The sequence below is a fragment of the Coregonus lavaretus genome (assembly GCF_964263955.1).
Source record: "Coregonus lavaretus genome assembly, chromosome: 11".
Lineage (NCBI taxonomy): Eukaryota > Metazoa > Chordata > Actinopteri > Salmoniformes > Salmonidae > Coregonus > Coregonus lavaretus.
Window position 1 is genome coordinate 43,064,495 of NC_139998.1, and position 12,913 is coordinate 43,077,407.

Sequence of the window (12,913 nt, forward strand, 5' to 3'; positions counted from 1 at the left end):
GTATTCTTGACATTGCTCATTCTAATATTTCTACTACTGTACATTGCAATTTAGTTACATTGTTTATACACACCGCATAGTTATTTATATACTGGATTCTTGATCTAGCTCACTATAATATAGCTACTGCTGTACATATCATTCTTAGTATATCTTGTGTAAATTCATCCGGTGTATATAGATTGCATTTGGATTACAGTTACAGTGCTATTTGGGTTACTAATTGGTTTCGTTCCAACATTTTTTGATTTGTTGATGTTTTTTTAAAAGCTGCAATATGTAACTTTTTGGGCAACCTGACAAAATTCACATAGAACTGTGAGTTATAGATCTGTAATTCCCATTGAAAGCAAGTCTAAGAAGTGGTAGATCTGTTCTATGTATGCTATTTCTATGCTTCCCATTTTAAGTTTCATCTTTTACTTTCAGTTTTGTACACCAGCTTCAAACGGCTGAAAATACAAAAATGTTGGTTATTTAAAATATTTTTCACAGCGGTTTAGATGGTACAATGATACGATACTTGCTTGTTTGGTCACATAAACTGAAATTAGGTTAACTATTCGAATTTTAGCAACCTGGAAATGGCAGAGCGATTTCTGCATAGTGAATCTTGAAATATATATATTTTTAAATATTTGTGTACTTGTTTGACATTTACTTCATTGTTAGGAGCTAGTAACATAAGCATTTTGCTGCACCTGCTATAACATCTGCTAAACTGTGTACGCGACCAATACATTTTTATTTGATTTTATTTAGAGGCTCCATCAGGTATATGAGTGTTTCTAACCCTTCATTTACCCTCAGGGTCTACTGATATCTCCCAGCTGATCTCTCTCTCTCTCTACCGCTGTTACTGGACACCCAGGCCCTGTTCAAATACTCTTAAAATGCACCCTTCCTTCCTTCCTTCTTTCCTTCCTTTAGCTAATCACAGATCAGAAAGTGATTGGATAAGTAAAAGAAAAAGTACCACCCTATTGTTCTCCCTAACATAACTCTCTCAGACCAACTCTCTCCTTCTTTAAGCAAGGAAGGAAGGAAGGAAGGAAGGAAGGAAGGAAGGAAGGAAGGAAGGAAGGAAGGAAGGAAGGAAGGAAGGAAGGAAGGAAGGAAGGAAGGAAGGAAGGAAGGAAGGAAGGAAGGAAGGAAGGAAGGAAGGAAGGAAGGAAGGAGGAAAGGAAGAATTTCCAAAGTATTTGAGCAGAGCCTGAGTTTCTCTCCATCACTCAACAGGGCATCATCAGCCCTGGTTCTATGGTAGTTAATGATATGAGGGAGGGGAGCCCTGGGAACTGACCAGAGGAGGCTGGTGGGAGGAGCTATAGGAAGATAGGATTTTAATGGCTAGAATGGAATATATGGAACAAAGTCAAACATGTGGTTGCCATATGTTTGATGTGTTTTCTACCGTACCATTTATTCCATTCCAGCCATTACAATGAGCCCGTCCTCCTATAGCTCCTCCCACCAGCCTCCTCTGGAACTGACTGGGTGTGGAGTGAGGTGGGTAAAGGACCTACTATTGGCCACGGTCTGCTCTGCCCTATCACTTAATGCTTGGGTTCTAAAAGTTGGGTCCGTGGAGGTCTGTGGCCAGATCTCCCCAAAAATATTTACAGTGTATATTATTATATATTTTTACATTACTAACTTTTTAATAAATATTAATAACAAAAGATTAAACGACTTTTGGCCATGGGATCCGTCTAATAGGTTTAAAGTGTGTAACACAATACTAATATATTAATAATATTATTAATCTACAATGTATGTTCTTAACCCTGGGCAACATGGGCCTGGGAGGCTCACAGGGATATTGGTATCCGCAGTACAATTATCAATTTTTAAACTGAAAAATATTCCATTTTATTTTTGTACATAAATGCACTCACTGTATTTTAAGCTTTAAAACTGCAAAGTTTTCTCTCTGCCTCATGGCAAAATGTGTAGAATTGCAGGAAATTAGCTTGAAAACTGAAAAAGAAAATCTCAGATGCCAAGAGGCGGGACTTTTAAATGTTCTTTCCCCGGGCCCGAGACTTGGTTCGTCCAGCCATGCACTGCAGACGTCATAGTAAAAACTCCTTGTAGACTATCAGGGGGTCCCTGATTAATTTGCTATTACAAAAGGGGTCCCCGACCCCAAAAAGTTTGAGAATCCCTGACTTAATGAATCCCTAAGATCAGTGATTATTACAATGCCTCTTTCTGCCTGTGAGGAGTCAGGGGATGGTTTGTACACCATAACCATAACACAATTACACTCCTAGACAGCATATCAGACAGTGTAGTTAAGTGGGTAAAATACCTCTGGCTGAAACAGTCCCAGAGCTCTTTCCAACCTCCCCAAAGACTAGGAAACCATCCAAGACCTACAGCCCCCGCCTTGCAAAGTGCCTCAGCCTGCCTGTTTGTTTAAATTGTTTAAATTCCACCCAATCAACACATAGCAATGCGACCCCTCACTGGAGTGTGTGTGTGTGTGTGTGGATTTCCATATCAGTGACCAGATAACCACAGAAGCCAATTGTCACTGGCTGTCTGGCAAAAGTATTCAAAACACTGATAGTAGTGTATAACGAAACCCTGCCAAAAAAACAAAACAATGGATCTACGCTCGCAATTCAAAACCCCTCCTCTAATTCTTAACTGAACCTACTTTAATTTAAGACCAATATGTTTTCCATTACATTAATTCACTGTACGTAATACATTCCAGTTTGTTATATAATGTGTATAATAATATGGTATTACCACAGAGGTTGAGTGAGTGGGCTGTGTGTGACTCACCTTCGCACTTGTGGCTGGTGTCACTCTGGCGATGGCCCGCGGGACATTTACACTCATAGGAGCCCACTGTGTTGATACAGTTACCTCCTGCACACAGCCCGGGGATGGCCTGACACTCATCCACATCTAGAGAAGGGAGAGGGGGAGTGGGGGGGGGGAATTGAGAGAGGGAAAGAGAGGAATAGAAAGAGAACGGAGACCATTAGCACAAATAAGCAGCACTTAACATGAGCTGCTTTCAGAGATGCTGTTTAAGTACTCTGAGTCTGCTCTTAATGAGCGAAGAATCTCCTAAAGCTTTACTGCCCGCCCACTAACCTTGATTCAGATGGAGTCTATAAATGTGGTTGACATTTTTTGGATTTTAAGCTCTGTGATATACAGCATCTTAGATTTTTAAAGTGAAGTAGGCCGGGTGCAAACATTACATTACAGTACCACAATCAATCATGTTCGGACATATGGCTAAAATACATTTTTCATGAGCTTCTGTTGCCGCATTAAAACCAGTTTAGAGGGGCGCAGCAGGACAGAACAGGGGATATATTTGACCACCGCCAACTAGGAACCAAGACCACTCCAGACTGTAGCCATTGTTTGAGCAGGGAGTGGGTTCATGTATGCGCATATTTCCTATCATGCCGTGAGTAAAGATGATGGAACTGTGAGCGTAGGGCTCTGATTGGACAGTGGTCACCGTAACCAGGAAACACGCAACAGTTTCTTCTTTAAACTCGATTAACGAGAGGGAAAGGTTGTTTATCACCTCATCTTCCTCCCCTCTTCACACATTTACACATCGTTAGCTCACAGTCTGGCCATGCTAGCCAGAAAGAGGTGTTGGTGTTTCATCATCTTCAGTGGAAACACATTGACAGACCCCTCAGATGGTTCGTGTGTCTAGAGGGGGTTCGTCTTGTCGGGGTGTGTGAATATGTGCTGAGACTGGTATGTGTCTGGATGGTATGAAGACATAGACATAAAAACACTTAGGCTATGCGTGGGCACAAACGTGCACACACACACCTGGTCATCTAACTCTGCGCCAGTCTCAGAGAGGGAAGTTGGCACGCATTGCCAGTATCCAGCCAAGCAACCAAGATTTATACCCCCCTCTCTCTCTCTCTCTCTCACCACACACACGCACACAAATGCAGTCTGTTTCTAATCATGTGTTCGACCTCTGTTCCCTTTTAACAAAGCCTGAAAATGTGCTGTCATGTTGAGGAGCGCCGACTGCCAGCGGTGGCGAGAGCATCCAAATCCATGATGTCTGGAATGCTATCCTTACATTGGGATTCATGTGCATGTGTGCTTTGAACTGGTTTCAACAGGACTTTGCTCGGGGGCTTTCTGGCAATTAGGTGTCCTCCTTGGTGTGTTTACTGTACATAAAGGCAGACTGATAGAGGCTCAGTGAGAGAACGTGACTTTTCATTTAAAAAACACTAACAGACAAGCTATCAGGAAGGATTGTATTAAGATAGAACTGCCATACAGTCACGTCTGTGGCCAGGTCTATTAATTTAGCAATAATTGTGTGTAATGAATGGGTTGACAGAGTTGAATGTACAATCCTGTATGACAGTGTGCTGTATTAACTTGAATCAGCTTTGGATATTTTAGGAATACTTAGGTTTTTGAAGTGTCTTAAGGGCACAATTTGAGGTTTGATTTAGCGGACAAATAAAGCAGACAAATAATCCACAGGGCACAGACGTCAATTCAACGTCTATTCCACGTTGGTTGAACGTAATTTCATTGAAATGACATGGAAACAATGTTGATTATACCCCAAGGCACTCAGTCACATTGGTAATTCAAAGCTGTGCAGAGTGAAGCTTGAAAGCCATATTTATTTTTCAGTTGTTCAGTTAACAGCTATTTTTCATTAGCCTGTGTGCAAAAGCTTTTGTATAAAATGTGTCTCTCACCACACCTTACTGAGAATGTGTCAACACTTAACAGGCACTTTAGAGGCCATGTCCACCCACATTCAGATGGCAGAAACATCCACACAGCTAATGTAAGGTTGGGAGAGACTGAAGGACACTGCTGACTTGCAAAACGACTAACCTTACTTACCTTAACCCTAACCTTAAACAAACCCTTATCCCTGACTCTAAACTGAAATGAAATATCAGTTTGCAGGTCAGGAGTGTCCGAACAGCCTTTTCCTATAAGGTGAGTGTTCTGGCACAAATGGCCACAGTGTTTCACCCAGTTGGCTGCTACAAATTGGTGGTGAATGAGATAACCCAGCTAGCACATAATGTTCTGAGAACCATACAGTGGGGAAAAAAGTATTTAGTCAGCCACCAATTGTGCAAGTTCTCCCACTTAAAAAGATGAGAGAGGCCTGTAATTTTCATCATAGGTACACGTCAACAATGACAGACAAAATGAGAAAAAAAATCCAGAAAATCACATTGTAGGATTTTTTATGAATTTATTTGCAAATTATGGTGGAAAATAAGTATTTGGTCAATAACAAAAGTTTCTCAATACTTTGTTATATACCCTTTGTTGGCAATGACACAGGTCAAATGTTTTCTGTAAGTCTTCACAAGGTTTTCACACACTGTTGCTGGTATTTTGGCCCATTCCTCCATGCAGATCTCCTCTAGAGCAGTGATGTTTTGGGGCTGTCGCTGGGCAACATGGACATTCAACTCCCTCCAAAGATTTTCTATGGGGTTGAGATCTGGAGACTGGCTAGGCCACTCCAGGACCTTGAAATGCTTCTTACGAAGCCACTCCTTCGTTGCCCGGGCGGTGTGTTTGGGATCATTGTCATGCTGAAAGACCCAGCCACGTTTCATCTTCAATGACCTTGCTGATGGAAGGAGGTTTTCACTCAAAATCTCACGATACATGGCCCCATTCATTCTTTCCTTTACATGGATCAGTCGTCCTGGTCCCTTTGCAGAAAAACAGCCCCAAAGCATGATGTTTCCACCCCCATGCTTCACAGTAGGTATGGTGTTCTTTGGATGCAACTCAGCATTCTTTGTCCTCCAAACACGACGAGTTGAGTTTTTACCAAAAAGTTCTATTTTGGTTTCATCTGACCATATGACATTCTCCCAATCCTCTTCTGGATCATCGAAATGCACTCTAGCAAACTTCAGACGGGCCTGGACATGTACTGGCTTAAGCAGGGGGACACGTCTGGCACTGCAGGATTTGAGTCCCTGGCGGCGTAGTGTGTTACTGATGGTAGGCTTTGTTACTTTGGTCCCAGCTCTGCAGGTCATTCACTAGGTCCCCCCGTGTGGTTCTGGGATTTTTGCTCACCGTTCTTGTGATTTACATTTACATTTTAGTCATTTAGCAGACGCTCTTATCCAGAGCGACTTACAGGAGCAATTAGGGTTAAGTGCCTTGCTCAAGGGCACATTTACGTCATTTAGCAGACGCTCTTATCCAGAGCGACTACAAATTGGTGCATTCACCCTATAGCCAGTGGGATAACCACTTTACAATTATACTTATTTTTTTTTGGGGGGGGGGGTGGGTAGAAGGATTACTTTATCCTATCCCAGGTGTTCCTTAAAGAGGTGGGGTTTCAAATGTCTCCGGAAGGTGGTGAGTGACTCCGCTGTCCTGGCGTCGTGAGGGAGCTTGTTCCACCATTGGGGTGCCAGAGCAGCGAACAGCTTTGACTGGGCTGAGCGGGAACTATGCTTCCGCAGAGGAAGGGGAGCCAGCAGGCCAGAGGTGGATGAACGCAATGCCCTCGCCTGGGTGTAGGGACTGATCAGAGCCTGAAGGTACGGAGGTGCCGTTCCCCTCACTGCTCCATAGGCGAGCACCATGGTCTTGTAACGATCTTGTGATCATTTTGACCCCACGGGGTGAGATCTTGCGTGGAGCCCCAGATCGAGGGAGATTATCAGTGGTCTTGTATGTCTTCCATTTCCTAATAATTGCTCCCACAGTTGATTTCTTCAAACCAAGCTGCTTACCTATTGCAGATTCAGTCTTCCCAGCCTGGTGCAGGTCTACAATTTTGTTTCTGGTGTCCTTTGAAAGCTCTTTGGTCTTGGCCATAGTGGAGTTTGGAGTGTGACTGTTTGAGGTTGTGGACAGGTGTCTTTTATACTGATAACAAGTTCAAACAGGTGCCATTAATACAGGTAACGAGTGGAGGACAGAGGAGCCTCTTAAAGAAGAAGTTACAGGTCTGTGAGAGCCAGAAATCTTGCTTGTTTGTAGGTGACCAAATACTTATTTTCCACCATAATTAGCAAATAAATTCATTAAAAATCCCACAATGTGATTTTCTGGATTTTTTTTCCTCAATTTGTCTGTCATAGTTGACGTGTACCTATGATGAAAATTACAGGCCTCTCTCATCTTTTTAAGTGGGAGAACTTACACAATTGGTGGCTGACTAAATACTTTTTTCCCCCACTGTATGTTTCTTAGAGTTTGGTGAGAGCGTGGTTGTCCTATGGTTATTTTACATACACCCTTCCCACAACTTTCTGGGAATGGTGCAGGATAGTTGCTTGGCTTTGGAACATTATCAGCACATTTAAAGAACATGACAAAAAAAGCATTATTTTCTTAGTATTTCATTACTTTAACAGAACGTTTCCTAAAAGTTAAAACATGGTTACATTTAATAAAATGTTTGGTAATGTTCTAAGAATGTTCTCCAACTGGTTTGACATTGGGAATGTTCTCAAATTGTTTAAAGGAACGTTAAGAAACAATGTTCTTCTGTGGGAATTTCAGTACTTCAGCATAACGTTTCCTATAGGTTTCCTCATGGTTCTATTTACAGTCATGTTCTCAAATTGTTCAGAACATTTTAAGAAAACGTCCATAAAAAATACAAGAAAACATTAGTAGTGTTCAGAGAACATTCTAAGAATGCAATTTAAAAACAAACATTTTGTTCTCAGAACATGAAGAAAACTATCCATAAAAACAACAAGAAAACTTTAGTAGCGTTCAGAGAATGTTCTAAGAATGTTATTTAGAAGGGAGTCGCTCCTAATCCGTGACCGGATCTGTTATTTCTGAGGCTCCATATCCGTCAGGGCTCAAATTCTCGCAGTATCTTGCGGGAATTTGGGACTACAAATTTTCTCATGCTGAAACCGGATTAGATACAAACCGGTATTTAAACCAGAGTTAAATGGCAAAAAGATGATAATCGCAATCTCACTAAGCAAAAAACAAACAACCAAAACGTCAATAGCCACTACAATATTGAAACATGATTTTGTCATGAGTTCAGTACCATTTGCTTGATTTTGTGGACCCACGACTATGGTGTATTGACATTAGCTAGCTAGCTAACGTTAGCATGCTAGCGATGCTAGTTGTCAGCATAGGCTGCTACATCATAATCAGCTTGACTGTTGTAAGTAACAGCAAACTTTCCAGGACATAGACATGTCTTATATGGGCAGAAAGCTTACATTCTTGTTAATCTAACTACACTGTCCAATTTACAGTAGCTATTACAGTGAAAAAAATACCATGCTATTGTTTGAGGAGAGTGCACAACAACAAAAAACTTATCACGGCAACTGGTTTGATACATTCACCTCTGAAGGTAAATAATGTACTTACATTCAGTAATCATGCTCTGATTTGTCATCCCAAGGGTCCCAGAGATAAAATGTAGCATAGTTTTGTTTGATAAAATCCATTTTTATATTCAAATGTAGGGACTAGGTTCTACAGTTTGAACCCCTGCTGTCGCTGGCTCCACACCCACCACGCCCGGCCATCTAGATGTGTGAAAGTTAGTGTATAAGCTAATGATCCATCATGTATGACATTCCTGGGAGTGTGTAAACTTACATTTTGTATTACCATATCATTTTTGTACGTTCTCTATAGTTATGTACTAGTGGACTCTATCAAGTACTGTTGAAATCAATTTGATCTGTGTGTATACGATGACACGATGACACCTAGTGGTCTTATGGTTGATTTCTCCCTAACCATCATTTTTATCTCCCCCTCGCTGTCCACAGTTTTTTGTGATCTGGTAGGTCCCTGAAAACTGTCTCCACTTCTTTCCTGTGCCAGAACTACGAGACAAATGTCAGAGAAATTGTGGACTAATATGCAATGTATTGAGAGATATTTTGACATATGCATTCTTTTTGCCACAGTAAGATTCATAGCTAGCTAATGGAGATGACACTAATGGAGCTAGCTACTTTACACTTCACAACATGCTCGTTCATAGCTATGTGAGTCATAGCTATGTGAATGAATGTGTACTGACTGCATTGCATGAGAGCTGCATCTATGTATGTGCCGGCGTTTTTGCATCCCATTGGACAGCCCGTCCTAGTTGTAATATTAACACCAGAGACGGTCTACCATCTTTGACAAAACTGGTCCTGCCATGCATGCAAAGCTAGTTTGCATCTTCTTTGATAACTGGAATACCTTACTAGCTAACTTAGCTAGCTCATCAAACTGTACTTTATTTGCCATTTCTGCACAATGACACTTATTAGGGCCTTGAATCTCATATACGGACCTCACTGTCACCACTGGTCATCTAGCTAGCCATGTAGCCAGCAGGAATGCATCAGTTTCCATTGGACTAGACTAGAGCTTGCTAGCTAGGTAGCTAACGCAGGATAGCATACAAACGTTAGCTAGCTAGCTAATGACGATACACCATAGTCGTGGGTCCACAAAATCAAACAAATGGTACTGAACTCATGACAAAATCATGTTTTGACATTGTAGTGGCTATTGCTGTTTTGGTTGTTTGTTTTTCGCTTAGTGACATTGTGAATATCATCTTTTTGGCATTTAACTCTGATTTAATTAGCTGTATCTAATCCGGTTTCGGCATGATGACTGGTCCCAAATTCCCGCGAGACTCTGCGAGAATTTGCGCACTAATGGTTACAGAACCTCAGAAATAAAAGATCCGGTCATGGATTAGGAGCCTCTCCCTATTTAGAAACATATACATTCCGTTCTCAGCATCAATAAAACTCTCTCTTTACTCTATCTTGTTAAGTGTGTTCAGGTGTGTTGGCCACACCCACTTGCCTGTTTCCTTTGAAATGGGGTCTGTTTGAATAGACTAAAATGAACAGCTTTGTATGCGTAAAAAAACATGGCATACTAGCTCCATCCTGGTGGCGCAGTGGACTAATTCCATGGATATAAAACAGAAGATTATAGGTTTGAATCTTACTGGTCACAATAAAAAATACATGTGTTTGCAAGATTAATACCTAAGGAAATAAATGTCCTATCTAAAAAAGTTAACCCCAAATAAGATAGCAGTGTTATTAAAAGTCTTATTGAAACATTCATTGAATGTTTTAAGGAAGTGACTTAAAAACTTCCAAATAACCTCAGAGCGTTAATAAAACCTCCCAGGAAAACCTTCAAAGAACAAGAGTAAAACATTCTCAGAACCTCCCTGCAACCTAAAAATAAACGGCCCCAGAACAGGGAACATTTTCACTTCTGTTCTAAGAACACTTAAAAAACGTACATTTTTACAGGTCAGGAAATGTATGGCTTCGTTCCCACAACCAACGTGAAACCAAAAACATATGTTCCCACAACTCCCAAGGAACCAAATGTGCTAGCTGGGAAGTGTCCCTCTTTGAGACTAAGTGAAAAACATGACATAAAGGCAATCCATTATCATGAGATGAAGGTGTTGGCTAAACATATCCTATTAAAATCTCCACATAGAGGAAGAGGCTCGAGTCCATGGAGGGCCATTTGAATATTGCTGGTGGGTGAGACGCTGTGTTTACCTAAGAGAGTATACGACCTCTACACTCTTAGAAATAAGGTGCTATCTTGAACCTTAAAGGGTTCTTCGGCTGTCCCCATAGAATAACCCTTTTTGGTTATAGGTAAAACCCTTTTGGGTTCCATGTAGAACCCTTTCTACAGAGGGTTCTACATGGAACCCAGAAGGGTTCTTTCTACCTGGAACCCAAAAGGGTTCTCCTATGGGGACAGCCGAAGAACACTTTTGGAACCCTTTTTGCTAAGAGTGTACATGTCATCTATTGATACAGCCTCACTGCTTCATCTGGCTGGTCATTATGGAGCCTACCCACTGGGCACACCACATCATTTTACGTGGACATTTGGGTAATATTTGGTTGAGATGTTGATCAATGAGATTTCAACCTTTATTCACCCACTCAAAAAGCTCTCCACAGAACTGCAACCTTTGCATGCTATCTTGAACATAAGAAGACATTTATAGTTACAATAGGATAACCTCAAAAAGTGGCCATGGATGTGCTACTCATTTTAAGGTTGAATAACTACTGTTACATTAATTTGTAAGCCTTAATTTTAGGCTATTTACCGTATTACAAAAATATTATTGAATCGTGTTTTGTTGACAAAGCAACCAAATATATTTTCATCTGAGCCACTGAAAGTTTGATTAGATTTAGTCATATTCTTAAACTTTTTTTGGTTGAGATGGATACGTGAATCCAACATATAAATTATTTGTAGTCTGGCTTTAATTCCAGTTTGTCTACAAATTAATAATTGATATGTTGGACTCACGCTTCCATTTCAACCAAAAATCTAAGTGAAAGAATAGGACCTAATCCAATCAAATCAAACTTGAAATGCACTTTAAATAAAGTTAGATTTTATTTAGTCCTATTCTTTAACTTTTAATTTAGGTTTAGTTGGAGACGTTAATCCAACATATAATTTGTTAATAGGCTATGTACTGTATTGCAAAAAGTGATTGATTTGATTTGGTTGTCAACAAATTCCAGTTTGTCTGGAAATTAATAATTTATATGTTGGATTCATGTCTCCATCTCAATGAATAATCAAAGTTAAAGAATAGTACTAAATAAAATCTAACTTTATTTAAAGTGCGTTAAAAGTTTGATTTGATTAGGTCCTATTCTTTAACTTAGATTTTTGGTTGAAATGGAGACGTGAATCCAACATATCAATTATTAATTTGTAGACAAACTGGAATTAAAGCCAGACTACAAATAATTTATATGTTGGATTCACGTATCCATCTCAACCAAAAAATCTAAGTTTAAGTTTAAAAATAGGACTAAATCTAATCTAATCAAACTTTTAAGGCACTTTAAATAAAGTTTGATTTAATTTAGTCCTATTCTTTTACTTCGATCTTTGGTTGAGATGGAGACGTGAATCTATCATATTAATGATTCAACCAAAGCTTGAAACCCTAGGCCTATATGTATTGTCTATTTTTAGTTGAACCCTGGGTTGAATTGAAACAATAGTTGTTGATGACTTTGCAAATGCTATATAGGCCTAAATAGAGTCTCCCGAGTGGCGCAGTGGTCTAAGGCTGTGCCACTAGAGATCCTGGTTCGAATCCAGGCTCTGTCGTAGCTGGCCGCGACCAGGAGACCCATGGGGCGGCATGCAATTGGCCCAGCGTCGTCCAGGGTAGGGGAGGGAATGGCCGGCAGGGATGTAGCTCAGTTGATAGAGCATGGCGTTTGCAATGCCAGGGTTGTGGGTTCGATTCCCACAGGGGGTATGAAAAAAAATAATGTATGCACTAACTGTAAGTTGCTCTGGATAAGAGCATCTGAAAAAAAATAATGTATGCACTAACTGTAAGTTGCTCCAGATAAGAGTGTCTGATTTATAAAGTATGGATGTATTTCATTTGCTCTGTTAAACCTATGCTTTGTAATGACTTCGATAGCAACAGTGAATATATTTAGTTATTAAGAGGTCTTCAATAATCATTCTCATGATCGCACATTGGTAGTAGTCAGTGACAAATATAAAAGCTAAGTTAGGGCTGGGCTTGGTTAAAACCCTGGATGGAGACCAAATTAATAGCTGTAGATATATCAACTCTCCAGTAGGAGGTGCTGCCCAGCCTATTGTTAGTTTTTGATTTTGGATATAACATTGAAGATCTGACATTGTTTCAAAGGTACAAATTCAATACATTTTATACAAGGTTATTCTATGTTGAAAATTGGTTACAATGATGACAATCATGTGGTTGAAATTTCCCCCTCAAAACAACAGTTTTTGAAATCCATTTACACGACACAATGCGCTGACAAACTATGTTGAAACAACGTTGATTCCACCAGTTTGTGCCCAGTGGGTAGTG

General features: G+C 40.3%; 1 protein-coding gene across 1 annotated transcript in view; it reads right to left on the reverse strand.

The window, feature by feature from the left end:
* Positions 1-12,913, reverse strand: part of LOC311136987 (fibrillin-2-like) — a gene marked incomplete at both ends in the record, with an annotated part of 69,928 nt that overhangs the window by 26,251 nt on the left and 30,764 nt on the right. Inside the window, 1 exon segment of the mRNA XM_084171319.1 lies at positions 2,797-2,922. Coding sequence (XP_084027445.1) covers positions 2,797-2,922 — 126 coding nt within the window.